This window comes from Coloeus monedula (assembly GCF_965178545.1).
Source record: "Coloeus monedula genome assembly, chromosome: 6".
In the NCBI taxonomy this organism is placed as follows: Eukaryota; Metazoa; Chordata; class Aves; order Passeriformes; family Corvidae; genus Coloeus; species Coloeus monedula.
Window position 1 is genome coordinate 31,334,304 of NC_138786.1, and position 27,504 is coordinate 31,361,807.

The following is a 27,504-nucleotide window of genomic DNA, read 5'->3' on the forward strand; positions in this document are numbered from 1 at the left end:
TTAGAAGTTGAAACTGGAGAAAACCAGAGATGAAACAAAGCAAGAGCTATTAATACTGAGAATAACACTTGAGTTGCCCCTGGGATGACTCCCTAAGGAAAATGGGAATTCTCCATTGTTTTGCTCTGTGCCAGTCAAGACTGTATATATAAAACATATGTTCTTGCTCAAGTTTTGGCTTGAATAGTGTCTGTGTGTGAAGTGTGACAAGATGACCATGACACGATCAAAAACAGCTGACAAGGTACTGGAGGGCAATGGTTTCCTGGCCCTCCCACTGGGTCCTCCCACAAGCAACTGGTTTATGCAGCAAGGTGTTGCACAGCTGCCAGTCTCTTATTTTAATGCTGCATGAATTTGTCATTGCTGATTAGAAGAGAAGAAAGGCAGGGGATTGCAACTCTGTGTTGTGTCTGTCAGCACACTCCAAATCCAGAAGACAGAGAGTAAGGGAACTAGGCACAAAGGCCATTTTCAACCTTTTTAAGCCTCTAACAGGTGGAATTTATAGAACGACAACATGAAGCCTAAGCCGCTTGTCAAGAGCAAGAAGTACCTCAAACAGGTGTTTCAAGGTACTGTTTTGTTTTCATGCAAGTTTTTTCCCACATAGGACTGAGCCTTCAGTGGGGCTCTGACATATGGACTTTTGGTCTGGCTGGTGTCCTTGCCCCTTTTGTAAGTTTTCAGCAGCATTGTGTCTGGAACATAATGCTCTCTCCCACCTGCAGAACTATGACAACTTTGCTTACTAAGAGAAAGAGTTTATTCTGCTCTCATCTTCTGATACCTCATTTATCTCTTTGTCCTTCTGTTTAGTTATCTTGGATATGGTCCTCTCAACAAAGCAGACTGTGCTGGCGTTGTGATAACAATAGTCTAACAGCATAGTCTAGCAGTGCCAAGCTGCTCTTGGATCAGCCAGAGAGTTTGTTTTGTCAATAATATATTTGCTGTTTATAGTAAATTTTACTTTTTGCTGAATGATTTGTCTGCAGATTGGAAGGACCTGACATACAGTGCTTGAGGAGCCATATTAAAGGCAACTGCCAAGGGAAATAATTTGGGAACAATGAGATATTACTGGTTGTTCTTACAACCTTCTCCTTCTGAAGTCAAAACTATTTTTCTATTTGTATCATTTAATGGAAACCATGATTTTTTTTAATAATAATTTTGTTAAATACTTTAACAGAAGTGACAGAAGATATAAGGAGGCACAGCTTTGAAGAATAATTGCATTAAATACATGGCAGAACATTGTTATGTGAATGCTAATGTGGTTCTGGGCCTCCAGGGGTTAAAGCAAGGTGTGCACAGGCAATTCTTAGGGAGGTACTTCGTATAAAGTTCAGTGGCTGAGGAATGTCCTGGCAGTCAAGCTTTGTTGCCTGGGAAAAACACAAGGCCAGATATTGACATTTCAGTGAGTGATATGATCCCGTTGTCTTTGCTGGTGCAAATGAGAGAACTTGACCAGTGCTTTTAAGGGAAGATTAAAAATACCTTATAAAATTCAGATGAAGAAATATTGTGCTTGCATGCTGTGGTTGAAAGGAGCAAGAAGAGGATGGGAGCATGAAGGGAATAGCTCCTTTTCTCACTTTCTCTTTGGCCAGCCTCAGTTCAGGAGTGGACTCTGTAAAGCATGAAGCTACATTTTGCTTTCTGAAATACCTATAGGGAGGCACAAACTGTGCTGTTTCTGGTTATTTTTTGCAACTCCTTGATCACTGGGCATAATGATTAATACAGACTCACACACAACATACAGACTGTAGGCAACTGGAGTCCTTTCCACGGGGAATTGCTGGAGAAATCTCCTTGGGTGATACTGTCCCAACAGCCAGGTTGTATTCCTGGCTGTCCCTGCTCAGCTGTCCAAATGGGAGAGCTCCTCACAAGGAGGCCTCTTCTTTTCAGTTCTTTGCCTATCTCCAGCTGGCTCTCCAGCCATCCCTGTGTAGTGCTATCCTGCTCTCTGCCTGAACCATCTCTGTAATGCATGCTTTGTCTCTTAGCTGGGAACAGGCAGCTTCATTCAACCAAATTCCCATGGAACTGGAAACAGATGAGAAATATAAAGCGACACCATCTTTAGGGAACTGCAGGGTCCTCCGAGTCTTTGGAAATCTGACTACTTATTTGGATAATGAGGTGTAGATTTCAGAGTCTGCCTTTATTCACTCCAGTGTCCAAATCTTGACCTTATGTTTTCAGTTATTTTTTTATATTTTAACCACTTAATCACATCAGTCTTTTAATTTTTGCATCGTAAGTGATTTGGTACCCAATGTTTCTCTGCCGAGACATCAGTGAAAGCACACTATCAATGTGAGGAAAGAGTTTACAATGAAAGCTTAATAAACAGCAGATCTCGAACAAGGCAGTATCCATGAGCCAGATAACAACTCCTAAGATCTTGTTGAACCATATCTAGTGAATAGTGTTGCTTATCATACTAGGAGATAATTTTGTTCAGTTCCTCTGTGTGCTTCCTTTGTAGATTGTTGAAGCCTGCTTATTTCAGACTGCCTTGTTTTGCATGAGTAGTCTCAACAGGTGCCAAAGTACAGTTTCAGAGCACACATGGATCTCTTATAATCACTCAAGATACCATTCTGGTGCAGCCCTTTCCCAACAAGCCAGACTCACTTTCTCAAGATGAGACCAACTTTCATGGCAGCAAAGCAAGCCATGTGAAAGGTCCATGAAAAATGGCTGGAAGGATGCACGTCAACGTGCCTGTTGTTATCTCCACTGAGGGGAGCCTCATGTAGACATTTTAAAAGTACCTCTGATGGAAGTAATTTGCCTGATAATGGAATGAGTAACAAGCAGTTGCTAAACCTGAACCAGAACAACAGGCCTTTTTCTTTGACACACACTGGTCTGAGGCACAAATCTCTGGGGGCATTTCATCCTGCCACCCTCACTTGTTTCCAGTCCCTTTCACTTCCATTTGCACACGCTGGCCTGCTCAACACAAAGGGAGAGAGTGTGGGCTTGGCCAGCCTGGGGTGTCAGGGAGTGGCTAGGGCAGAGGGCAGCAGCCAGCAGCACACTGTGTGCCCACTCTTGCTGCCAGTGCCCAGCCTCCCGAGGCAGTGAGATATCACCAGGTCTTGGTAAAACACAGGCAATATATTCCTATAGGTAACCTATATATTCATGTAAGGCATTGCTGCATGTAAAGTAGCTCAGAAGGTGATGGCCTGATGCCTGAATAACATATTTTGTGTGCTGGCAGCTATCATTAGAAATGCTTGAGGCTCCGGACCTGTTTGTTTAAGCCATTTTATGTGAGAAATGGCCAAAGTACATGGTGCAGGTTGGTGTCCTCTGGCCAGGAAACCATTACACTAGTTTGGTTTTCATCTCTGTCCTGGCATCAACCTCATGCCCTGGGTCTGCCTACAACCAGCAAAGGGTGCTCCACCTGGAGCCTCAGACGAAACACCAAGCCCCTCAGGGCTGCAGTGGCGGCAAGGACAGCGTGCTTCTGTGGGTACCAGTTCCTTGCCCACCTTCTCCACGGAAAACGCCGCTGCCCTGGTGGTCTGGGGACACTTTGGGTAACATCAGCTCTGACGGCTGGGAGACGACTGCAAGGGAAATCTCAGCAAACTCGGTGGCACTCCCTGAGGGTGCCGGGTGGGCGGAGAGGGGGATATCCCCGCCCGCGGCAGAGCGCGGCTGCCACTCTTGTGCCCCGGGCCGCTACGGCACCCGGCGCTGCCCGCCCCACCTGCCTCGCCGCCGAGCCCGGGAAGGGGTTAAAAGCCTGGGGCGGCTGATGTCAGTTCCTGCGCTCCTCGGGAGGGCTGGCTCTGATATTTGAGCCGGGCTCTCCCGCCCGAAGGAAACCGGGGAGGGAATGGCAAAGTGCTGAATGGGACAGGAGCCGTGCCGGGCACCTGCCTGCCGCCCGGCACCGCGCAACCGCCCGCGGCCAGGGCCGGCCCCGCCGCGCCGCGGGTCGGGAGCACCGGGACGCCGCCGGCTGCGCCCGCCCTGCCCCGCCGGGCAGAGAGCCCCGCGCCGGCCAAGGTGAGCGCGGGCGGGGAGGTGCCCCGGGGGGGCGAGAGGGCGGCCGGGGGCTCGGGAGGGCCGGTGTGCGCGGGGCTGGCTGGCACAGCCTTTTACCCCGGCTTGTCTTTCTTCAAAGGTGACCGTGAGGAAACTGGCGGGAGCATTCTGGGGGTGATGTCGTGTCATATCTGTTAACTGAGGTTTGCTTTCGGGTCTGGGACTTTGGCCCTGAAGAGACATGGAAGAAGTGGGGGGAGGAATGGCCACACGAACGGGAAAATGCAGCCCAGGAACTAAATGTGTGTAGGCTCTGCGGTCTCTTCTGCCTTCCTGGTAAGCCTCGGTGTGCGGGGCAAGACCTCTGCAGGTAGAACGGCACAACTGAGAGCCCTTCTTCCTGCCTCTAGGCACTTTTACTAGCTAAGCCACCTGCACTGATGTAGAGGGGAAATTATTCCCCGCTCCCTCCCACCCCAAGCCCGCGACAAGCCTTTTCCTTGTCCTTTCCACAGCTTTTTGTGTAATTTTCTCCCCCCACGCCCCTCCCCGCCCATGCTCTGCACATCTCAGGCCGCACTCCTGAACGGGAAATAGCTGTGTGGCTGAACAATTCCAATGGCCTCAGGGCTAAAAAGCTGGGGGGTGAGACGATTATGAAGTGGAAAGTGAAGTGTTGATTAGTATTTCCCCACTAAGTTTTGCCCATCGCCTGTACTGCTGACTCCCTTGATGCTGATTCAGTGACATGGGAAGAAATCTCTCCCCTTTCATATGTTACATTTATCACGTTTCTACTGATTCCTTTTGTAGTAAGATAGTAGCTGAAAGTTAGAGCAGTATTCAATTCGGGTGTTCAGACAGGGTCTGGTGCTTTTTACGGGCAGGTGCTAAGACCTGCAGTCCCCATGTGCTGTGAATCCCTATGACAGCCTGCGTAAACCTACTTCTGAGCTGAGCAGACACATCTGAAATATGGAAATAGTGCTTCACTTGTCTTCACTGTTTGCACTGCATGAACAAAGCTGCCAACACTTTACTTGGATTTGTATCTGCACCTGAAAGACTTCACATTGATTGATTGTTTTGGCTTTTCAGGTGGAAGTGTACAAAGTCTCTGAAGTGTTTTGAATTCTAGTTCTGAATCCACCTACATCTGCAACATCAGCTGATTGTAGCTTAAAAACACAAAGAAAAACCCCCAAACACATGACATCTTGATTTAAATTTCAGCTTCATCAGAATTACAACTGGGTATGGGCATTCCAAGTAAATATGATCATATTTATTTTGGATATGGCATTTAGAGTCAGAACTGTCTCTGACATGGATCAAAACTTACAGATATATGCATGAGACTTCTAATTTTGACTGCATTTAGCGGGTGGTTCAGTCATTTTTTTCTCCTGCTGAGTTTTAAGGACTTTTTATCTGCCATTATTGTCACTGACAGTTGTTGGATACTTAACACTGAAAATCAAGCTGCTCTTTTAAGAAGTGGCAGTATGCACCTCAGAATGAAGTTTTGAAAATCTCAGCTGGTTTGAACAGAGTGGCTGTCTCCTGTGTTCCAAGTCCCTAAAATAAGAGTATTGCCTCTGAAAATATCTGGCTCCCAACTTCTTCATATGCGTTAGGGCAAAAAGAGCCAGTTTTATATAAATGTATCCATATAAATTCTTTATCTGATATGAAAAGGACCAATATCTGGGAGAGGAAGGGGAATCAAAGAATGTGGTGAGAAAAGATGGTTAAGACTTATGAAAAAGGGCATGTGAAATGGCAGATCCAATAGAAGGGATTTGAAGTCAGTCTGTCAAAATGAAGTTGCTATTGTAATTCACAGAGTACAGATGAACTGCTTACGTTCAGGAGAACATAAGCATTTTAACAGTAAATGAAAATGCAGAATAAGTTTTGTAAATAAAGTTGTAATCTAGAGGTAAATATTAGACATTGTGATACAACATCTTTCTCTGACCAAGTGTAAGGTTTTTGCTAGGAGAAAAGCTATAATTCTAATCTCTAGACTTCAGAAATCATTTGGTATGATGACACATGGGGAAGTTATTAGCTTAAGTGGAGGATGGGGATTAATAGAAGAATGGTAAGATAGACAAATGACAGAAGAGAATGTGACAACACAGTGCTGAAGAGGGGGCTGTTAGAGGGTAGGTATTTTACTGAATTGACTGCTGACACAGGGGATTAATCTAATGACACAAAGCAAAATCGCACATTAGAAGTAGTAATAAAGTGGGCGCAAAACCTGCAAGAGCGCTCTTTAAAATCATCAGAGGAGGAAGAGATTCAGTTGCATAAACAGTAAGACTTCCAGATACCCAAAAACAAACTGTGTCTTTTAAATATTAGTGATCCTTAAAAATACTGCCTGTAATTAAAAATATAACATATGGTGATACTAATCAATCACAGGGTAACCACTGGCATGTTGACTTTTGCAGTCACAGAATGGGTCAGGTTGGAGGGGGACCATGGTGGGTCATCTTATCCAACATCTGTGTTCAAACAGGACCATCCTAGAGAACATTGCACAGGATTGCATCCAGATGGTTCTTGAATATCTCCAGTGAGGAGACTCCGCAACCTCTCTGGGCAACCTGTTCCAGTGCTCAGTCACCTGCACAATAAAGAAGTTCTTCCTTATATTCAAGTGAAACTTCTTGTGCATCAGTTTCTGTCTGTTGCATCTTGTCTTATTGTGTGGTACCACAATGGCCTGTAGTACAGAGAATCTTGATCTTTTGGAGATCTGCCACAGACCTGAGCTTTATTAATCTGTTCCAGTCCATTTGTAATTACCCTCCTGCTCTCCTACATCTGCCATTTACAAAGGAAAAGTCAGCTGAGCTTCCTCTGCTCCAGCTCTGTCAGTTTGTCTGTGAATGTCGACCACCAGTGCAATATAGTTGTAAAAAAGGCAAACACAATCAGATGAGGCATTCCCTAGGAAAGGGGAAAGTGCTACATGCCTTTACACAAGGCTTTGTTGTGGATGCATGCTGCCTTTCACATGCAGTTGTGGTCACCCATGACTATGAAGGGGAGCGAGAAGAGAAGAACCAGCTTTTTTATATTAGTTGCATGAAAGCTGGAACAGGTGCAGAGGGAGAGCAGGGAACTTTTTCTTATGAGACTAAAGGAACCCCTTGTCTCTAGCCTTGCAAAATGAGCCCTTTAAGGAGAAGCTTTTGATATCTATAAATATATCAAGGGATAAATATGAGGGAGGAAAAAAACCTAGCTAAACTGAGGGGCAATAATCTACAAGAATTAACAGATACAAGCTGGTTATGATTATATTTATGCTGGTAATTGGAAAGCAGCTCATTAAAGAGGTGAGGTTCTAGAATAATAGGAATAGTGGGAGCAAAACTGCCAGCATGGTTCTAGGGAAGGGCAGTATTCATTTATGAAAGGGATTATAAAATGCAGTTGTCTGCAGTGATAAAGAACAAGATGTAATGATTCAGGACACCTATACCATCCTAGACCCCCTATTCAGAACAAGGGTATTTTAATTCAACCAGAAGTTATGGTCTGTGCGGGAAAATTCTGCTTTGGCATAAGTTGTTTGGTACATCAATTTCATTTCACTTTGTGTCATTATCCCATTCCATTCATTTGTATGTCCTCTTTGGACTTAAACTTTATGAATAAAGACTAAAAGCTCCTTACACTTGTATGAAAGAGACAGAATTTCATTTGAGAGCTGAAGTATTATTTAAGTCCAAAACAGAGTTAGCTGTAAACAAACTTAACAGTGTTGTAGGATCCTTCCTTGACTTAGTGCACTCTTTCGGCTTGGGGAGAACTGAGAGCACTACCTTACAGGGAAGCACTGTGGTGTTGAGAAGTGTACCAAAGGTAAGCTGGTTAAGTGCCTGGCAAGGAGTTAGGGCTAGAGATTAGCTCAGTGTGCTGGATGGGCTGTGGAAAAGGACGGCCTCTATTTCTGTAGAGCTGTAAGTGTGCTGCTTGTAAAACAGTAGTCGTCTTTCCTACTGTCGAGTGTTTTCAGTGCTGCATTACTGCACAGGAGTGTACCTTTGCTTTGTTTTACTTAAACCTACCTTCTGGAATAGTCTTTCACAACTCTTTGGAAAAGTAGGCAACTTGCTGTCTGGGAAACTTTCTATTACTGAACAAAGCAACCTGAACAGAAAAATAACTCACAGGTAATGTTTGTAGCCAAGGGGTATAAAATGTTGGTCCTTAACTTGGAACATCAGACATACAGCTGGATTGAGTGGCTTGCTGTGTTATGTATACTCACACTATTATGTATACTCATGGTAATTTGAATCTCAAGTTTTACATGTGAAACATGAACCAGGTATCCTGACAAGTGGGTACAGCTGGAGGGACATCTTAAACTTTTCCTCTCTGCAGAGAAAGGCAGGTGTAAGGGCAATGAGGCTGAGTGACTTTGTTGCTCTCTTGCAAGTCTTGGACTGTTCCTTGATCTGTCACTGTTTGGGACTTGCGAGTTTGTCTGTGAGCTGGTGAGAAGTTCCTTTAACAAGTAAGGATTTAGTTGTTCTGATGAAGCTGAGCTAATGGCTGTTCTGACTTTGTAAACATTTTTTGTTGTTTGATAATACAGCTGGCTGCTGGACTACACACACAGAGTTGACCTTTTATTTCACAAATACCTGAATTTGGTTAAGAACACTTATTACCTAGATTTTTCATGCCTTTTACAATAAGCACAGAGTATCTGAAATGTCTAAACAGTTACTGAGTAGGAAAATAAAAGATCTTCAAAAACTGCAGCTTTTTCCAGTTTCTGGAGTTGTGTATATCTCTTGATGTCTACAAGGACCTCAGTAGAGCAGCATGTTTTGTCTTTAGCCCTAACTTATTCCTGGATGGATTCTCTTTGTTTTAACAGAGCAACTGTTTAGATACTGGGGCACTTCCACTGTTATTGTCAACTGACTGTGTCAAGTAGTTAAGGATTGGGAACAGTTGCTTAATACATCACATCATCTTAATACAGTCTTTAGGAGATAAGACACAAGATGAAAATGTGTGTGTGATATCTGAAGCAGGAGGTTTTAGTGACTTGAGAGTTTACAGCCATACTGGAACAAAGGAGGCAGGGATAAAAAATACTTCTAATCTCTGGGTAGAAGCTGAGCAAGACTGTGAGGGTGGCAGTAAGGTTGTTTCTGGAATATACAGTATAATGCATTAGCAAATTATTTACTCATTCTAAAGGTAAATGTTTATCCATTAAGGGTGACCTCTGGCAGAGGGCAATATCAGTGACTCAGGGTAGTACCACTTAATCTTCTGCTTGGAGAAGAAATGGCCTTTGATACCAGTTCTGTAAGATGGACCAATGAAAACTAGGCACAGGGATGATAAATTTGTCCTTCTAAAATATATACTTTTTTTTCCCCTTCAATTCTGTAGGATTTTTAGAGCACCTCGGACGACATCCTAAATGGATGATTAACTTCACAATGGCAGAACTCACAGTGGAGAATGGCAGCTGTATGGACTGGCAAAAGCGATGCCTTGTGTTGGAGTCCCAGCTCTTCAAATTCCGCTTGCAGGCAAGCAAGATCCGAGAGCTGTTAGCTGAGAAGGTGAGGCAGTGGTGACTTCTTTTACTTTGCAATGGGTTACGACACAAAAGCAAAATATCTGTAAATACTGAGCTATCCAATAGATCTGTTACTTGCAGTGAGGATTGATTAAGTACAGCTTCACTCTCTGCTTATCAGTTGAGATGCAGAGATGTGCCTGTCACAGTGGTGTAAAGTGGCATAATAAGAATTAGCCTTGTTTACTGCAAAATCACCAAGTATTTGGACTCTAGTGGAAAACACTGTACCAGCAGGATTCTGGATATCTAAAGTGACTGAGACAACTGAAGAGAAAGAGGGATGTTTTGGATAAGATCAGTAGGATGAGGACTTGGCTGGCAACAGAAAAGCTTATAAGAGTGCAAATTATGCTATAATGTTGAAAGCCCAGGCAGGGATATGTGTATTGCCACAGTGTTAGAATAACACTTCATATCCAGTCAAAACATCCTGGGGATACTGAAGAGCAAGGCCAGATACTTTGAGATCTGGATGTTAGAAACTTGCATGGGATCTGTGGTTTTAGAGACATCTCCTACTAAGTGCCCTCAGTGAATTTGTTTGCATCCTAGAGGAGAGGACTGGCAAAGATTTGAGGATTTTATTGGACTTTTAGTTTTTTGTTTGTTTTTGTCATGGTGTGTATTTTTTGTGGTTTTTCTTTACCTTAAATGGTGTTGGTTTTCAATTCGAATTAAAGCTTTTTCCCTACATTTGTATAAAGTCCAAGTTCGTAGGTTGCTGTGGGGATCCTTATTTTTTTCAAAATGTGTCTTACATTATCACAGTCCAGTCCAAGATTGCTCAGATACTCAATTACTGTAGGAAAGTGAGAACAGTTTCTTTCTGTCACAGTTTTACTAATGAAGATGAAATCTGTACAGCTGACTGCAGTTTACTATACCTAATGACCGATACATTCTAAACTCACTTTTGCTCCATTTTGTATTATGTAACTTCTGTGTATAATTCTTGTTTGTTGGTTTTGGATGTAAAAACATCCAGATGACAGCTACTTGAGAGTGGAGTAATTTTCATCCTTCCTTTCACTGTAATTATATTTTCACTATTGCCATGTACTGCATGAGACATTTTTTCCACCCTTCATATTTTAAGGAATTGTGTAGTTTTAAGCAGCTCCTTCATCTCTTCAAATTAGCTTCTGAGATGAACCTTAGTGATTACTTATGTTGAAAAACATTGAAAGTGGTTGTAAAGTCCATTTAGATAAAGGCACATTAAAAAAATCTGTGTAGATGTGTAACAGGTCTGGTAAAGACAACCAGTACTCATATGCAGTACTTTTAAGTTTGCTGCATTATGAAATATGTATTTTTGTGCTTTATTAATTTCTGCTTTGAGAAACTTCCTTACTACCCACACAAGACAAACCCACCTACCAGACTTCCTTGTTGGAGAACAGACTTGCCAGATATATTTTGACTATCTCTTTAGGGAAGTTTGTGGGTCATGGCAGAGAATTAAATTTTCATCTGCTTCAGGGGCCTGGCTGCCATTTCTCCAGCCTTTTAGTCAAAGCGATGTTCCCTTTGTTAAGATTAAGGAGTAGCTTGGTTCAGTGATCAGGTTATTCTGTAACTACTTGTACAGTGCTGTTGTAGCTTTACTTGAAGGGTCAAAGAGCTAACAGGCTTGCAATTCCCAACTCTGAATGTCATGTGGGAAGCCTCAGCAGGGACTGTGGGGCAGCTCCAGCAGGCTCTCCTGCTGCTGGTGGACTCAGACACACAGTGCTCATGCTGAACACTCCTCTTGGGAAGTGTCCTGGGCCTTAGGTTCCCAACTGGTCTGTAATGGCTTGCTCAGAGACCCTCCTTCCCTCCTCCTCAGTCACTGCAGGACACCCCGGCAGTCACGGCAACAGGGGCTCCTGCCTGCGCTGCATCCTTCTCACCCTCAGGTGGGTAGTGATGCAGAACTGAAGGAGGTGCTTGGTTTATGTCTAGTGATGGCAGCTTCAGGGATTTTTGTCATAGATTTTATAGCAACTGTGATTTTTATGTTTTTTCCCTCATTATGAGAATGAAGAGATTCAGACTTACTGGGAGTCCTACATTTCAAAAGAGGGTTTTTGTGGCAGTGAGGGGAGACCATTTTGGAAAAATGTGAAGTCTGCACAGTTTGAAGCTGTGCGCCAACCTGTGGTAAGCATTGTCCTGAGATCCTTCCAATATGGTTTGCAGCAACAGGAAAATTATTTTTTTTTAAAGTGGTTTTAGGCGGTGAAAACGAAGAACAATGTTAACAAGGGTGTGATACTTGCTCACCAACTAGGTTGTCTTAGGTCTGGAGGTGACTGATTGAAGGCCTTGAAAACCTGATCCCCCACATCTTAAATTATTCTTTGTAACTAATTTTATGATTTCAAGACAGTTTTTACTGTTTTAGCTCACAAAAAACCCGACCACTCATGCCTGGCATTGGTAGTACAATGTGCTCTAACAGTTTAAATACTTCAGATTTTTTAAATCTGCTTAGATTGAATAATCTAGATCACTGTTCAGAACATGAGGAATTTAAAACCCAGAGGTTTAACTGCCAGTGCCCTAGTTCACATAGTGTGAACTTCCACGCTGATAGCCTGGTCTCAGCTATCAAACAGAGCTGTCCAAGCTGCACAGAGCCTGGCTGGGGGATGGCATGGCGGAAGAGCCTTAGCCCCTGGTCTCCCAGACAAAACTCTGCCATTCTGCTGGACCCCACAGGGCATGAGACCTCTGAGTCCTACCCTGTGGGCATTAGCAGGGATCGCTTTGGAAACAGGCAGTTCTTTTCACCCTGACTTTCTTGTACACACACAAGGAAAAGGGATACTCCTTTGTTGGTGAGTGGCATAGCAGGCCGTTGCCTTGGCAGCAAGTTGACCTGGATAGGAGTGAGATCTGGAACAGAACAGCAGGAGGAAAATGAAGCTGAGAGGTATAGGAACTTCTTTTCACTCAATTTTATGTAGCCTCTTCTGAGCCATCGGGAAAGCCTGTGTGAATGGCTGATGGGAGGATCTTTTGCAGCTCTTAGAAGGGCCGTCTGGGTACTTAACCTGCTTCTGTCTTACTTCAGTAAACAATGAACATTTGGAAAAAGGCTCTTTTGTTTCATGTAAGCATGGCTATTCAACTAGTCCTGTTTCTCCCATACAGCTGTCTGGGCTAGTGTTTGAAAGAAGAGTTCCGTGCATTTGGCTTGGTTACGAAGTTTTTTATGTGACCTGGGTCACATTGCTTAGTAGCATTTGTCAAATTATAAAGCATTTTGAATGAAAGGACCCATGTAAATACCAAGCATTATTATTAATTCATTGAGGGATTTGAAAGAGCCATACAAGCATGTATGTATTAAATCTGATTGTGCTCCAGTGAGAGTGCTGACACTGGGGATGAGTGAAATAATGATTTCATGTACATGAGGAACACAGCAGTTATTTAACAGTTCATAGTAGGACAACCCAACGATGTAGGACAGGAAATTAAGAAAAGTACAAGTTCATTTAAGGCTACAGAGCGAATTAGGGTGACAAAAGTAATTGATTTGGCTGGAACTTAGCCATGTCACCCTGCTTGCACAAGTTTCATAACTTTTTTGGGATCAGGAATGGTCCCAAGTTAGATTCTCTGTCCTCATCAAGATCCATAACTGCTAGCAATGCAAAGCAACTGCTGGGACAACAAGGAGGTTTTCAGTCAGAACAGTGCTGTCTTCTTAAAATAACCTGAGTGTTTCATGATCCTTGTGGAGGATTGAATTATTAGTTTAAGAGGATAGCTTGGTAAAAAGGCCCAGAATTTCATCTGTGCTGTGAATGTAAACCCTGTCAATTAATCAGACACCTAGGAGAAACCACTGATTCTGAAGCTACTGTCTTAAACACTCTTTGTTTCCCAAAGCATATTAAGTCTCCACAGTAATTATTCTTAACATCTCTCTTTTGCCAATGTGTTTTGCTGCTACCTGTCTGGGGTGATGACTGTGCAGACACTAATAGATAAATGCATGGGTACATCACTGTACTGGAGGGACACATACTCATGTAACACAGCTGTTGACATTAGATTGCCTTGAGCTCAGTCTCTCCTCTAAGACTCTTTGGTCAGAGCAGCTTTGTCTGACTGCAGTCTTCTGTGGCGTCTCTCTGTTCCTCTGCCAAGGAAGCATCCTTGATTTGGATATTAAGTTACAGAGACTGATGTATTTGATTGTTCCACTGAAAAAGCAAATTGGAGAGGTATCATGCTAAATGTAGCAGGTTTTGATCTTCATGGTTTTAATTTATGACATTGCTTTTTTAGTTACGTGACTACTGAGGTGTCTACGTGTATGTACCTTTTGATATGTTTGTTGATAGGGGTCATTCTGCTTTTGTGTCAGTGAGCATGTACGGAAAGAAGAGTTGTCTTGTTGCCATATGAAGGAAGGCAAATGGAAACAGGGGAATGCTGCCCCATCCATTCTGGGTGATCAGCCCAAGAGGAGTAAGTCCCATTTTCAGAAATACTGGTTTGGTCCTGTTAGTGACCAACCTGAACACTTGGCTCCAGTGCTTTATCAAGAACCACAAAATGTGTTGGAGAGAAAAGGAGCCCAGTTCCCTTTATAGTTTTCCATCTTTAAGCATGATTCTTTTAATCTTCTGAAGATTCTTCTATGTCATTCTTTCCATAGTAAAACATAAGTAAGTGCTGGAAACTCCATGAAGCATTCCTCGAATTTTGCAACTTGGTGGGTGAAACTTAGTGTCACTGACTTTGTATTCATGGGCTTAAATCTGAGACCCATTGAAGTAGGCCAGGTGGAAGATGACCTTGACAAACATCAAATGAGATACTAGGTTGCTATTTAAAGAAAAATTAAAATGAAAACCAAACAAAAAACACCAAAAAACCCCCCCAAACCAACCACCTTCCCCCCAAAAATGGGCTCTAGTGGTAAATTATTAGAAGAATCCCAGGTACCTCTGCATTTAATGAGAATGAAGAGACTTACAAACACTTAGGATAAAATTCTATTCGGTGTCCTTTGACTTCAATAGCAGCAATGCTCAGATGTCGAATCACAGAATTGTCAGTTTGCAAAGCTCTTCAAAATGAAAAGAATCATAGGAAAAGTAAGATCATTGTTAATCTTGTCAGTTATGAGTCTGTGATGCTTTTGAAGCCAAAGCAAAGTATTCACTGGTTATAATGTGGCATCACAGAGAACCTGCTGTGAGCTTTCCAAGATACATTCATTTTTATTTACCATTGTGAAGGAATCCTAGATGAAATAAGATCAGGGAAGAATGGTTCTCTGTGGACAGGCTCCTTGCAGGGACAGCCCATGGTGTGTAAATTGTAGAGATGAGGTCAAGGCTTTGGCACTGTTCCTTTGACCCATGTAATGAATGATGAAGCTCACTAATGAGAAAATGGTTCCGGTATATTCAAAGTAGGGCAGAAGACTGCAAAAGGTCAAAGGCTTTTTTTTTTCCTGGTCAAAGCTGTCCAGTTAACTCAAAATATGCCAAAAATCTGTAGGCTTCCACAAGTCCTGAGTAAAATGTGGATTTCCAGGTGATGTTAATTTGTTTTCCTTCTTTCCCCCTCTTCTTTCTTTTCTGTTTCTGAAGATGCAGGAATTGGAACAGAGAGTGATAGAAGCAGAGCAAAGAGCTGAGGATGCAGAGAAACAGGTAAGATATTCTTTTATGGTGGCTCTGGTACAAGTCCAGCAGTTAACTCACTCTAAATTCCTTCCAGTCTAGCATACTGACAGCAATCTGCAGTGCTATGCCCTGCTAGGGAAACACTGATTTACAATGGTGGATGGATTTTCTGGTCTACTTCCCAGTCTTTGAGCCTTCGCTGTCAACAGGTGCCTGAGTATGTTGAACCCTAAGTGAAAACCAGCACCTTATACCTTCCTGTCAGCTTCACAGCCTTTACCCCCTTGTCCATGATAGGCATGCTTCGTTGGGGAAAAGGAAGGGAATGTTGTACCTCAGGATTAAATCGCAAAGATAGGGCTGCTTGGCAGGTCGTCAGGAAACAAATACTTAAGAGTACTGGTGAGGACTTGTCTACAAGTAGAGAAGGTTCTGTGAAAGAAGTAGGTTTTTCAGACACACCCTTATCACTTGTTTTGGACTACTTAGTAATTACTGCTCTGGCTCAGGAGCCCATGGAGAAAAACAGTAAGAGCTGGATTCATTGTCTATTACTGTAATCATCTAAAAATTAAGCATATTGTCTAAACTAGTCCTTCTGTGCTTCTTGAGTAATGGAGAAGGGGAGAGAGGCAGACCAGCTTGTGAACAGGCTATAGAGAATAATGTACCTTTGGGAAGCAGACATTCTGCACTCTGAGGAGTATTATAGAGACAAAAGTGCCAAGAAGGGCCAGGTGGTCTGAGCTCTTGTATCACTGCAGATCACTGATGAAGGGAACGCTTGAAGTGAATCAGCTCCCTCCAGCTGGACAAGAGCTGCAGGACTGAGCACTAAGTCAGGGGTTGAAGGGCAGAAATAAAAGCCACACAGCCAAGAATGACTGTCAAAGATGATTTCAGAAGGGAAGGAGTGAATAAGCAGTGTTATAAGCACTGGGAGACATATCACTTGGGAATCAAGAACTTGGAGTACCTGGAAAGGTATTCTGTCTGCAGAACATATTATTCCATGCCAGTTTGATACTGACATCAAGATTTTTTACTGACCAGCTTAATTCTAGGAAAGAAGCTATGTGTTGACAGCATGCTGTTGGTTTCTATGCTAGACCAGCAACTACCAGTGAGGAAAACCAGTTGTTCTTGGGAGTGGTATCAGTAAGTCCATACCCAACCAAGACAGGCAAAGGTAACACAATACAGGCAAAAGTGACAGCTGTGACAGCACCAGCAGGAAATACAGTTATTGCAACTGGCCAGTGAAGAAGGTTTCAATGACAAGGCTCAATGACAGGAGCAGAGTGCCTAGGATATGATGAGATGCAATGACAGCAAGGGACAAGATGGAGAACAAGTCAAATCCAGGTCCAAGAATGGGCAAGAAAGGGAGAACTTGGCTGGGAAGGTGTAGCAGAAATTAGGGTTGCCTTCACTCACCTGCCACCAGCAGAAATGAGGGTTGCCTTCACTCATCTGCCACCAGCAGTTCTGTAGCCATATGCTGGCAGGTCCTAAAGACTAGCAACCCTCAATGTTTGCCTTTCCAGCAGTCTTATCCACATCCAGAGATAAGTGTTCCTAGAGAAATGCTACATAGCTGCCTGACAGCCTGAAGAAGTGACAGCACAAGAGTAGGACCATTCCCTTCCACTAATGAGTACATTCACCATGAATGAGAGGCAGCCAACAAATGAGAGGGCTCCACATCAAGTGCAAAATCCCTTGTTATCTTTCTCTCCAGGAGTCTGGGGGGTTGGATTTGTTAATTCAATGGACTCCCTGTAGCTGCCAACCTCAATTAAGGAAATCACATGTTTGCAGTCCCCTCACTGAGCCTCTAGTACAGAGTCAGCATTTGGGCATCAGACAGAAAGGAGGGGCCATTTCTTTTTACTATAATCACCCTAAACTCTAATGAAAACACATCCGACTCAGCAGGCTTAGTTTTCTGGCTCGGATGTTGGGTGCTTACCTTTCTGATTCAGTATGAGGAAGAGGCAATTTGCTTCTCTGCCTAATACAGGCAGACAGGAGGACAAAACACAGCTTCTGCAAGTATGAAGTGTAGGCTGCTCAACAGAGCATGACTAACAGTCTTGCACGGACTTTGTGAAGTGCTCAGATTGCTGCCTGCATTCTGTCTTTCTGGTTCTAAATTTATGCTAAATTTATGGTATTTGGAGTTGGTTTCTTTGCAGATCTAGCTTCTTTGAGATGTGTTGGAACCAGAAATTTTCCCATCTTCAAATGCTGCAATTAGTACATTTGAGTTAAATTGAGGGGATTCCATTAATCTTTAGAAATGAAGTATTATAATCCATTGTAATAGAATGAGGTAATGGTAAAACGGAGTGGCATTATTGAGAGACAGAGATTTTGAAGAAAGCAAAGAGGTTTTAAAAATTTGCTAAAAACCTGAAATGCTTCAGTAGCTACTAGATTTTAGTGCATTGAAACTTTGTCTGTAGTGAAGGAGCTCTACAGTGATCTTTCTCTTGCTGAGATGAAGAAGTGTTGGCACTGGCAGGAGCTGAAAGACAGGCAAATCTTCTGAAGTATCTAACATTGTAACTCCGTAGCAGGTCTGGAGAAAAGACTTGGCGGAAAGACAGGAGTTGCTAAAACACTGTCTTATTCTGGGGATAGGAGGAAGAAGGACCTCCATAATAGATTTTGCTATAGAAATCTTAATCTGAAGCAAATGGCCAGGGGTTTGTGGTATGGTAGTGAATGAGGTAAAAACTGGCTGTGATATTGCAAAGGAGGAAGGTGTGATGTACCTTGTTCATACGTGTACAGAGACTATGGTGCCTGTATGACGTCTTTGATTAGTAATTTGATTGTAATACCTCACAATCCACGATGTGTTTATCTATTCATGGTTCAGTTTGCATCTGTTCTTGCTTCAGCTTTACAAATGAATGGACAATGTTCCTTTCACAAATGTGGATATAAACTAAGTGTGATCTGAAGGGTATTGTAGTTTTTGATGTTTTATTTTTCCTTCCCTGACTTGAAAAATAAGAAACCCACAAATATTCTCATTTATTTTCATTCTCTTACCACTACACAAGCAGCTCCTTAATTTGCATTGGTTTGTTTTGTTGTGTTTCGGTTTTTTTCAGTTTCCTTCTGATTACCATTACAGGTCAGAGTTATGGAAGAGAAGATAAAACTAGCTGACGTGAAGACTGGTGAATTTGACAGCACCCTGCACAGGAAATACCAGGAGCTGATGTGCACAATGCAAGGAAAGGAGGATCTGATCAACAAATTGGAGACACAGCTAGCAAAACAGGTAGGGATATTTTCTACAGGGAGGCCTGTAGGTTTCATGAGTCAGAGGAATTCTGTAATGTATAGTTCAAATATACGGATTATGTCTCATTACATGTTAGTCTCTCAGTTGCCTCCAGATCAGCTGTAAGATAATGCCCAGCTCAGTACAAGATCCTCTCTTTCAGATAAAACATCCACTCAGCTTTGACAGCCCATGTCTCTTCATTATTGGAGATCAGTCAGTGAGCTTAAAGGGCTTCCTTATGTTAGTTCTGAGACCCTACATTGTAATGCTACAGTCTGGTCATGGTCTTTCTCTGGCTTTTTGGTGTATAGATTGCTTTGCGGAGCCATTGTGTAGCCCATCTCTGACTCAGTTCATGCTGCTTCTTGGGAAGGGTCTTTTCCCAGTCTTTAGCAGTCCTTTAGCATAGTTCATCTCTTGTCAGATGTCATTATAGAAGAGCAGCTGTTTCCCAGCATGGGTAGTTCTTAGTCTCTTCCATTTTCAGTTGGTGGAAGGAAAATGCTACATACAGCAGGGCTTGTATTGCAGTTCTAGTAAAGGCCTTGCCCTGTGGTTTTTATAACATGAGGAATGAGGTACTCTTATGTGTTGCTAAGTAAATAACTTTTAAACAGAAGTAGAATTTTACCAAAAAAAAATTACTCAGCCATTTGAATTACACTGAACTAATTGTGACCTATTTCAAGGACTGTTAGTAGAAATCTTGTTCCAGCAACAAGAGGCAAAATGAGTTTCTAGAAATGAAAGTCAAAGCTTGGTAATTCCAGACGAGAAACACTCTGATAAAGAGTCGCTGGTTTAGTTTCAGACTGGGATGAGATGGTGGCAGAGCTAGGTTACTAAGGGTCCCTGTAAGGCATCCTATTTGTTTTCACTGGGATGGGAAGAGACATGGAGTTCAGAGCATTATTAAGAGAACACTGAGGTCGTGTCTGGACCACACAGTAGTGTGGGACACAAAGAATCTCTAATTGCTTTTGGATCTTAAAGCACAATAACTGCATCTATGGCTGCAGTGCCCAAGTGAATTGGTTCTGCTTAGAGGCAGGGCTTACTAAGCTTGGTGACTATGCTGTCATCGTGTCACTATTCTACTTTAGAACCCTAAATAAAATCCTGGCATTGCACTTCACCATATAGTGTAGTAATCTGAATCTTTTGCGTCTTGAACCCTATTCCAGGACAAGTCCAGGTCATTAGGGATTCAAAGCCAATTCCCATCTGATGGATTTTCAGAGATGGTAGATCTGCTATTTGTGCCAGATCATTTCAGACCTGTGGGCACATCTAGTAGTCTAACTCCTGCAAAGGTTGAGACCTGATGATTAGGAACACACACAGTCATATAAAAGGAAAAAAAGGCTAAGTAAGTCTTCTTCTTAAAGCATGAGATTTGATTGCTGTTATTTCATTACGCTCAACTACAAATGTTCCTGCTGCCTATAGCGTTACTAGGGTCTATTTTAAAGTCAGCAAACATACGTGAATAAGAGCTTTTAAATGTGCAATTGTAGTGATAAATAGCATGTGGTGATTAAAAGTGATGTGAAAATGTGGGGAATTTTGTGCAGTGTGCTCTGCATTTATATGGTATTTATCAGTGTGAAAAATTAAAGTGGGGGAAAGGACTGACATTTTTATTGTCATAAGTACTTGTATCTGTTTACTTCAGAAAAAACAGTGTAACAGGGAAACCACCAACTACTGCCAGAAGGTATTAATTATCTTTGCCCCTTAATTGGAGAAACCAGGGCTGATGTGCCATGGAGCATATATTCCTCCTCTCTCCCTTCCCTCCCTTGCTCCTGGAACTGATTTCTTCATGCAGTTGTTTAAATCATTATGCAGATAGGATAGTTTTCAGTGATGTTGCTTCTGATGAAGCCACACAGAAGATAAACCAGAAAGTTTTGCGTGATTATAGTATTAATTCAGCATCTTTCAAAGGAAATTTCCAGAAAAGTTAAAAACACAGCTGAGAAAACACAGCTGCAAAAATGCTGTAGCAATATTACCCAAGCAGATACTTGGGGGAACAACAGTCACTGTGCAAATCAACAGTATTGCCATAACACCTTTGTGTGGACTAGAACTTGTTCTAATGGATTTGTAAACATACAACAGCTTATAGCATCTGAAATCCTCCTAGCAGGTCTTAGTGTCTTTCAAGATCTAATTGTGGAGCTTTTTTTAAATTTACTTTCTCGGTGAGAATATTGTGTGTGTGTGTTAAATACGTTGTTGGTATTTGCATCTTGTACACCTTGAAAGTTTGTGCCCTACACTTGTACTTACAGCAGCTGAATCCCTTTTGTTTGGAATGATTGATGTTTTATGAATCAGTTGTAGGGCACTGTTTAATTCTTATTACCTTTGGCCAATGATGTGTGTGTAGGCTGGGGGAACACTACAGGTGCTCAACAGCAAGCAGCAACATTGCAAAACCACATGAAACAGAAAAAGTTGCAGACTGTACTCAAATTGTGGTAGGTGGCCAATTGTTACCTGACCTGGATTTTGCTATTCCACAACAAACTCTTGAAACAAGTCTCTGAATTTAACTCTAGGGACCATGTAAGGCAACTTAGAGCTTTATTTTTTTCAGAGGCCAGCTGAATAATAGTGTCCAAGTAGCAGTCTTAAATCTTATGTCTGGAATGGGAGCTTCAGTGTTTCAGTCACTCCTGATGCAGTAACTCACTGAGAGCTGTTAGTTGTGCTCTCCTAATGCGTCTAATGTTGGGTTTGGTTTTTTGGCACAGAAACAGCTGAGGACTGAGGAAGCCAAAATTGTTCAAGAGAAAGCTGCCAAGATCAAAGAGTGGGTAACATTTAAGCTCAGGGAGGTAAGTCTCTAGCTTGCTGCCAGGTTTCAAGGCCTGTGAGTAAGTGCAGTGGCTGCACTCCCAGGGGGTTCCTATGTAGGACAATAGTCTGGGGACAGTCAAACTGCCACAGAGGCACTCTGCTTGTTTGGCCCTACATATACTCACTTGTAGGGCCAGGGTCATCAGTCTTACTGAGGGCTATTTACTTTATTGGGCAAACTGTAAATGCCTGTGAAGTCGCCAGTGCCCAAAGGCAGTTTCTGAACATTGGCTAGTCACAAGTGGCTTTCACCTAGCTTACTTTTACCTCTTCCTCTTTTCTCTGCGTGCAGTTTCTGTTCCTTTCTGGCAGAGCACCTGTTACACAAACATGTCCTTTGTTTTCTCGTCTCTGACCTCTCTGTTCTTTCCATCCTGTGGATTTGTGGCTCTGTCTGGGCCTATCTTCTAGAAAAACAAAGATAGCAGCGGGTCAGCATGCAGTTTTAAAGATGCTGTAGTAGTTTTCAGCTGGGAGTGGGCTGTCTGGTCTTTTATTCCAAGTTAAAGACGTATTTGAGAAGTGCCAGTAGTTCAAACAGTGGCTGTTTGAGAAAGCACAGAAAAATATTTTAAGTGGGTTTTCTAGTGATGCTGCTGATTAGAAGGATTTTGAGGTGACTGGTAGACTCACCCATCTTTTTTTTTCCCTTGTTAAGATATTTGAAAATAACAAAGATGAAGGCATGTTCTGTGTAGTGGATCACACGTACACCAGTTTGGCATTATTTTTCAGTTTTTATTATTCTGGTTTCATAGCTTGAGCTAGAAAATTACCACCTGAAAACCTGTAATCGGAGACTGATGGAGCAAATTGAAGCTCTTCAGGATACATTGCAAGGTAAGTGTGTTCAACTGGCACTGCAGCCCAGTAACCACCACAAGAGTGGGGTCGGCATTCGTGGGTTGGCATTATATTCTTAACTTTGTCAGAAATTAAAACTTGTGACAGCAAGCAGTAGAGTTGTTCTGTTGCCCTGTTCCTTAGCGGGTCCATTTTTAAGATGGGAATAACATGCTACCTGCCTTAACTCTTAATTGTTTTCCCACCAACAATTGAGTATAGACGCCTTTTTTTCTTAGAATCTGCATTTGCCATTAAAATAAGCCACTGAGCTCCTGAGTTAAAAGCATTCATTGAAATACACAGTAGAACTCTCCATTCACTTCAGTGCTGCAGGGGAGAAGTCCCTGATGTATTTCAGTGTACCTCCATGTGTGAATTATTCTCATCCCCACCGAACCTCTGCTGGCATGTGAGCTGAATAACTGAATGAACCAAGGCAGCAGCTATTTGGTCTGCCTTTAGGAGCTAGGTTCTTCTGTGCTATCAGCTTGGGTTGGAGAAAGCTGCTTATGGTGTTTTGGGTATTTGCTGTTCTTTGGTGGCTGGATGGAAAACTTTGGTCTCCAGGCTTGAATTCAGCACCTTTCTTTGTAACATACTTTGAAGAAGAAATTCTCTCTCTTTTTTTAATTTTTATTTTCTAATAAGCTTGGTTTGGTCACAGTAAGATGAGCTATTTTCCAGAACTTCACTGGGCACGTGGGCAGGGGATATTTCTTTCCTGCAGAAGTCTTTCTGGCATTCCTATTACTCCACAGCAAGGGAATAGGGCAAAATTCCTTCTAAATCCCACCACATTTCTAGTGAAATGTTTTATGACTGGGTTTTTCTCATCCCCCCCGGCTCTGACTGTTCACAAAAAGAGAATGCCTGGTAAGCTGCGTTAATAATCCGGTATTAAGTGTTCCCTGGATCCCAGCTCTCTGGGCAGTAAACAGCACTGTCCTCTCCTCTTATCCCTCACTAGTCTCACTATGCCAGGCTGAAGTCAGAGGCCTTTGCAGAGAGACAAATCTCTCCTTGCTTGCTATGCTAATAGTAACAGCTGCGTCTTCATAATCTCCTGTCACATCTAGGAAGCTGCAAAAATACCAGTAGTATTTAAAATGAATGGGCTCTTTTCAGTCTACACTAATGATTTACCTTAGGGTCAGGGGAAAATACGTGCCAGGATTTGTGTGTGCCAGTGTTGTGTTAGCTTTGCTAACATTCAGTTCCTTGTGACTCAAGTGCCAAGGTCATGCTCTCATGATTGTCTTTTTCTCAGCTGTTTCCAAGAGCAGGTTTCATCCTCTCCACTGTCAGCAGTAATTTATTCTGCTGTTTGCTCTTCCCTCTGTAACTTTGTGTCTTCAGTTTGTTTCTATTTCCTTGTAAATCCCATGGGTGGTTAAGAATACCCATAGAGTTTGATGTTCAGGCAGCATTTTCAGCAATAGCTGAGCAGAGTCACGCTCACCCATATTTTGCAATTTTCAAAGCATCTAATGATTTGTTTCTTTTTCAGTCAGGCTGAAATAAATATGAATGCCAAGGTCAATCAAATATCCTCTGACATTCCAAGTTTTACCCTCACTTTCTCATATTCTAAAGCTGCTATTTGGTGGAAATTGTAGAACTGGGATAATCTTTAAATCTAATAATTATGGAAAAGAAGAAAGTATAGTAATTACAAAGTGTAGGTACTAAGTAGACAAAGGACAATGGAGGCAATCTAGGATCTATCTTTTATGTCATCATCTAACATAGCAACTGAAAGGGCAGGGAAAGAACCAAAAAGAGGAAGATTTTACGGCAAAACCATGTAAGTTACTATTATAAAACTTTGTGACGTAAAGCACTGTGTGGGTCAGATAGCACAAAAGGATAACAAAAAGCTCTAGGGAAATTCTTGAAAAGTGAGTAAACTCACTGATTGCTGTGATAGTTAAGAAGGTCTCCATACCTTTGCTGGAAGCCTCATCTAGCCCCTGGGAGTGGATGGAATCATACCAACTTATTTGATGACTTAATCACTGTAGGTCCACTAAAGCCAAAAGCCATGCTAAGCAGTGTTCTGGCCACTTGGATGTATCTGACCAAGTGTTGTGTGGATAGGTGCACTTCCTTCTCATGTTTTATGAGAGGAGGCATAATTTTATAGGTAAGAGTAAAAGCTCCTATATTGCATTAGACTGAAAGCTTGCCTAGGCCGGTATCCCATCTCCTGATTGGCTGCTCACGTTCCAGGGAAGACCATACAAAATATTGCAGGTAAAGCTGTCCTTCTCTCCATATGCCCTTCCAGCTTCTGCTCTCAGTAGTTTAGGAAGTTCCTAAGCCAGAACTCCTGTACTACTGATACATTACTTTTTCTGGCCTATCTGCAGCGTTCTGTTTCTTTTTTTGTCTGGGATAAACCTTCCTCCTGTAAATTTCAAATGCTCTGCCTAATTTCATTAGGCACCCTTTAGTTTCACTTTTGTCAGGAACAGTGATTAATCATTTCCTATTCATCTCTTCTGTGCTATTTCCAATAATAAATGTAAGCACTTTAGTTATAACTGTGTCCAGCCATCTTCTTTCCATTCTATATAGTCCTAAACAGGCCAGGGTGCTATTGAAATACAACTGAATGTACACTAGGAAGCAACATTGAAGACATTAAAGTATTTGAATGCCTTAACCATATGTTCTCCTTCCTTGTAGATATGACCAGCATTCCTCCCTTTGAATCTCTTTGGAGCTCTGATTCCCTGAAGCCCCGAGCATCGCAGGCCCCTTTTGCTGAGAAGATAGACCAGAAACCTGTGCTTCTTGCACCTGGTTTCAGAGAGGTGTGTCAGACAGGACCTACCAAACATGTCCTCTCTTCAGGAAACATAGTCCTTGCCAATGACACCTTTACTGAGAATGGAGAGGATAAATCTCTGCTTTCCCAGAGCATGCTGAAGCTCATGTCTGACCCATCAAGCTGGAATCTCTCCACAGAGAAAAATGTATTTCCAACCATAAGTTCTGAACACGGTTTAGGGTGCTCTGATCCCATATCACTGGACTCTCCAGCAGAGACCACAAGAATTCTTGAGGCTTTGACCTTCCAGTCATCTTTGGAAGGAAACCATAGTGCTGTGAGCACCTTGCAACAAGTGAGTTTGGATGGCACCCGCTTCTCTGATGATCTGAGTGCCAGATTCAACTCCCACCGGCTGGACTCCTCTTCCTCAGGAGAAATAATGAGCATGCTTGAGGGCCGTCTCCAGACTGCTGAGCCACCTCTGGTTCAGTCAACATCAGCTGTTACAGCACATTCCTTCTGTCCAGGGAGGGAATGCAACCTTGGGAGTAGTATGACCTTTCCAAAAATACGAACACCCAATACACCAAGAGACAGTATCCAACTAGCCAAGAGACATCACAGCCAACCACAGTCGGGGGTTAATTCTTTCTGTCGTGTAATGCACTTAGAGACTAACACTTTCCAGCCCATAACAGACCCTCCAGTCACGTGTGGGCATGTGGAGGAGACAGACATTGATGATGATGGAGTGATGGAGAAGATGGAGACAGAATGTGGCCTGCTGAGGGGAGAAGCTGGAACATGTGAGGGAATGTACCACTTACCTGCAGAGCAAAGAGAAGCTGTGAGTTCTGAGGCTGGCACACTTGACCTGGGAGGTAAACCTCCCACACCACCTCTGCACCGATTCCCATCATGGGTAAGAAATGCAAGGACAACAGTGTGAGAAGTGCTGCTTATCTTTGTGCCTGGTAGTCAGGCTACAGCACTTCTTGGTCACAAGGAATTGATACCTCTGGGTATCACAGGTTACATTCCTGAGCCACCAAGCTGGACAGTTCCAGATCATGAGGCATGCTGGCTCCGTTGACAATTTTTTTTCTTTTTCTCTCTTTATAAGGGGAAAAAAATCCATTGAAAAAGTAGTACTCAAGAACCATAGGAATAAAAATGAAAGGCAAAATGTGCTGTATTGTGGTTTATCATTATATGGGTCATCAAAAGTTAATCCTTAGTTTTGTTGTCATGTAAGATAGAAAAATGAGTCATAAATCCAGTGGACCAGACCAGATAGCTTCAGAGTGAGAAAAAACTGTGGATACTAGAATAGATACATGGATTAGATCTCAGCATTCCTATCTCATTGTATGCCCCTGCTATTAGGAGAATTTTGCGAAAAACTATGGTAAAGTGAATATACATATCCTGTTGTTTTTTCTTACTTTTGAGGTCAGATAGATGAATTGTTTGTTAGTCCTTGAATTGTTTAGATTGGAAAAAGCAGCCTTCTCCTCATCACTGAGAAGGTGGACAGGTCACTTGTCATAGAAAGAGATCAGGTTGGTCAAGCAGGACCTGCTTTTCACAAACCCATGCTGTCTGGGCCCGATCCCCTGGTTGTCCCTCATGTGCTTGTGATGGCACTCAGGATGGTCTGCTCCATGACCTTCCCCAGCACCAAGGTCAGGATGACAGGCCTGTAGCTGCCCAGATTCTCCTCTGGCCCTTGTAGCTGGTGTCACATTTGCCAGGTTCCTGTCACCTGGGACCTCCCTGGCTGACCAGGGCTGCAGGTAGCTGATGGGCAGTGGCTCAGTGAGCTCTTCTGACAGCTCCCTCAGTGCCCTTGGGTGGATCCCACCTGGCCCCGCAGACTTGTGTGTGTGTCTAAGTGGCCAAGCAGGTCACTGGGCATTTCCCCTTGGGTTATGGGGGCTTCATTCTGATGCCTTTTCCTGCTCTTAAAATCAAGAATCAAACATGGTTAGAAGGGAAAAAGGGACTTTATCTTGGTATTTACTTTAAGGATCCTTAGGTGCACTACGTCCAGGTCAAATGCACCGAAATGCACCCTCACAATCCATCTGGTATAACATTATAGGTTTTACTAATTAGCATATCTATAAAAAATTCCCCAATGAGAGGCTCGAGTGAGCCCCCCTCCCCAAGGAACCTTCCCCCTGGATGGTCTTATCTCAGTTTACAAAATGTGTTCTGGAGAGGACCTTGGTCTCTGGCGCATCTGATCCCTAACTATGAGGCTTCTAAGATGTTTGGTCTCCTAGCTTGACAAATAAGTCTAAGAGTGTCAGCTAAAAACCACTTAAGAATACAAAAGCTATAAAAAGGTATATAAAAGGGGTATAAAAGAAAAGGCAAAAAAATCATCATGGCATCA

At 42.7% G+C, this 27,504-nt stretch overlaps 1 protein-coding gene across 1 annotated transcript in view; it reads left to right on the forward strand.

Annotated features, from left to right (window-relative positions):
* Positions 1-9,506: 9,506 nt before the first annotated feature.
* PLEKHH1 (pleckstrin homology, MyTH4 and FERM domain containing H1) overlaps positions 9,507-27,504 on the forward strand; it is a gene marked incomplete at both ends in the record, with an annotated part of 42,696 nt that continues 24,698 nt past the window's right edge. Inside the window, 6 exons of the mRNA XM_082282955.1 lie at positions 9,507-9,647; positions 15,271-15,333; positions 18,455-18,604; positions 21,376-21,459; positions 22,240-22,321; positions 25,016-26,025. Of these exons, the coding sequence (XP_082139081.1) occupies positions 9,507-9,647; positions 15,271-15,333; positions 18,455-18,604; positions 21,376-21,459; positions 22,240-22,321; positions 25,016-26,025 (1,530 nt within the window). The remainder of the gene's footprint in view (positions 9,648-15,270; positions 15,334-18,454; positions 18,605-21,375; positions 21,460-22,239; positions 22,322-25,015; positions 26,026-27,504) is intronic.